Consider the following 2,784-nt stretch of genomic DNA (forward strand, 5'->3'; position numbering starts at 1 on the left):
ACCCACCCCCCCCCCCCCCCCCCCCATGGAGGCTAGATTCAGGTCTCACTGGAGAGAAGCCTCATTTCCCAACTCTCCTTACCTCTCCTCCCAGGGTGAGATGTGGCGCTAGAGTATGTAGGTGCCTCTAAAAGCCCAAACCACGGCTACATGTCAATGTAAAACGGTCTTAGAATAGTATCGTATTAGAGATGACCCTGATGAGTCACGGCCCTCACTTTCGAGGCTGACGTCAGGGGAGACCGCCAGCCCCTCCCATCTCCTTGGAGCCTTCAGCAGGGACCGCACCGGGGAAGACAAGATGGATGGAGGGGCTAACCCAGGGTGGCACTCCTGGCGCTTTTCTTCCCTACAGGAGAGGGTACCTGCAGGGGCTGCAAGGCCAGCCATGGCCCCTCCCTCTCACCACCACCGGGCCTCCTGGGTCTCGCCTGGTTTACTCGCCTACCTCCCCCTTCCTCCCTCCCAGCTGCCCTCCCTCCCAGTGGTGCAGTCTGGGCGGCTTCGCTGACAACTGCTTCCCGAGGCTGCCTGAGGCCTCCCAGAGTGACAGGGTCTTAGGAACTCCGAGGTGGGGAGGTGGGCGGCCCATCACCAGGCTCCCCAGTGCTTCATGCCCGCCCTCCCGTCACTCCGCTAGAGAACTGGACTCTCACAGCATTGCTTATTTTTTCCAGAACTCCTAGAGGGTAACTCTCTCCTGGTGTTTCCTGTCAAGGACCCCCTCCCCATACTAGAGCAGTGCCTGCAGAGTATGGAGAAGTGCTCAGTTCCTTTTAAAAAAAAGTAAATTGAAAAGCAAGCCTAGGTATCATTTTTTTTCTACTTGACTTAAGCCTGTTTTCCAAAAAAAAAAAAAAAAATTGGTTTGCACTAACACGTCTGAAAAGCCCTGATAGGAGAATGCGTTCCTCATCATTTATATTTATGTCACCATCACATAAGCCTAAATGTATATAAGTTATAATCCTCTTCATCTACCTTCCTGATACACATCTTTGTGGACTAACGGTCTCTAAACACTTACTTTATTACACACATTTGTTTTGTGACAAATCTTGCCAACATACCTTTTTAAAGTTTATACATGAGGGGGCAAATGTCAGAAGTAAATGGAAAAAAAAATTCCAGTATCTGGCTTGATTCTGATATTTACACTGAAAATGAAATTTCATATCTCTAGCTTATGGGGGAAGAAACCTTCTTAGTTGCATATTGGCTTTAAAATAGTTTCATTTAATATCCCCACACATATACTTCCCATTTATTGTATGCCTTATAATTTGGCCTACAACAAAAACACTCTGCAAAGTGGATAGAACACATCTTCTATAGAATGCCAAAACACAACAATTTGTTTGATTTTTTTTTTTGTAACTGGTGAAATTTCTTCTTTTGTTTAGTTCCCGAATGATATATTACTTCAAGATTTTATATATTGTTATAAAAGAAGTACCTGAAGACTGCAGAAACTAAAGCTCCATCTCTTCCCCATAATTCCGCTTCAGGGATAACCTCAGTTCCCAATAGGATCAGGAAAGGAAAACCTTCCTAGTTTTATTTCTTTTAAGAATTATTTCATTTAACTTTATTTATTTATTTACTTTAATTTGACCAAAGAGAGACAGAATGAGGGGGAGAGAAGAGAGAGAGAGAAAAAAAAGAAAGTGAAAAAGCAAGCAACCAGGTCCGGGACTTGAACCGCAGTCAGCCATGTGGGAGTCCTGTGCCCTTAACTACCACATCACCTGCTGGCCCCCCTAGTTGCTCCTTTCCCTGGCTGAAATGATCAATTTTAGTTTCTCCCTATGCTTTCAGGAGCCTTCAATCGGAGGAAACGAAATTCCATCTATGTCACCGTGACTTTGCTTATTGTGTCCGTGTTAATTCTCACGGTGGGCCTTGCTGCAACCACCAGGACCCAGAACGTGACTGTTGGAGGTTATTACCCAGGAGTTATTGTAAGTATAGAAGACATAAGTGGGTCTCAGTAGCTTGCTGGCTACAGACATTTGGGCTCTATTCTGACAGGTTTCAATTCTGTTTGAGTTTCTAGTGTTTGCACAGATTTCCTCCTTCAGTATCTCTCTATATAGAGAGGCAACTCTGGGCCGGTTAAGAAGAGCATTGGAGGGGCCAGCAGATGGCATAATGGTTACATCACTGGACTCCCACATAGTCGACTGCAGTTCGAGTCCTGGACCTGGCAGCTTAAAACTCATGCCAGGTGCACATGCATGTGTGCCCAAAATCTCGAGAAGAGAATGGAGAAGAAATTGCAGTGTGACCATCCCCCAGTGGGGTGATTTCTCACTTCCTGTTTCTCTGGCGAGCGCGTGTACTCTATAGCAAAAATTCTCCATCAAAAAAAAAGAAAATAAAAGAAAAGCATGCGAGGACCCAGCTTCAGTGGCACATGCTGCTAAGATGCTGTGCTTCACAGGCTGGGGCCACATGGGAGCCCTGAGTCCAATTCCTGTTACAGCCTAAAGCCAGGCATGGTGGCACACTCCTGTAGTCCTGGATGTGAGGCTGAGGCAGAAGCATTGTGACAGAGAGACCCTGTCTTTTAAGAAAGATAAGAGCCCTGTACTGGAAATTAAAAGAGTCTCTGAGCCATTCCTAACTAGCACTGTGCTCCCTAAGGCCCTTTCTCTCTGGGCTTCTGCTCTCCTGTATGTAATATGGTCATCTGATCTTACCTGAAACTTAAGGACCCCAGCAGCTTGACAATAAATGGCCAACACCACTTATCTCCAAAGTGATCCTACACTCATAGCAGGA

The 2,784-nt window shown here is 46.0% G+C and overlaps 1 protein-coding gene across 1 annotated transcript in view; it reads left to right on the forward strand.

Annotated features, from left to right (window-relative positions):
- Window positions 1-2,067, forward strand: part of TMEM255A (transmembrane protein 255A) — a 6,994-nt gene extending 4,927 nt beyond the window's left edge. Inside the window, exon 2 of the mRNA XM_014582824.1 lies at window positions 1,819-2,067. Coding sequence (XP_014438310.1) covers window positions 1,819-1,994 — 176 coding nt within the window. The 3' untranslated portion in view covers window positions 1,995-2,067. The remainder of the gene's footprint in view (window positions 1-1,818) is intronic.
- Window positions 2,068-2,784: the final 717 nt, after the last annotated feature.

Source organism: Tupaia chinensis, unplaced genomic scaffold, assembly GCF_000334495.1.
Source record: "Tupaia chinensis unplaced genomic scaffold, TupChi_1.0 Scaffold143826_1, whole genome shotgun sequence".
NCBI classification, from domain to species: Eukaryota; Metazoa; Chordata; class Mammalia; order Scandentia; family Tupaiidae; genus Tupaia; species Tupaia belangeri.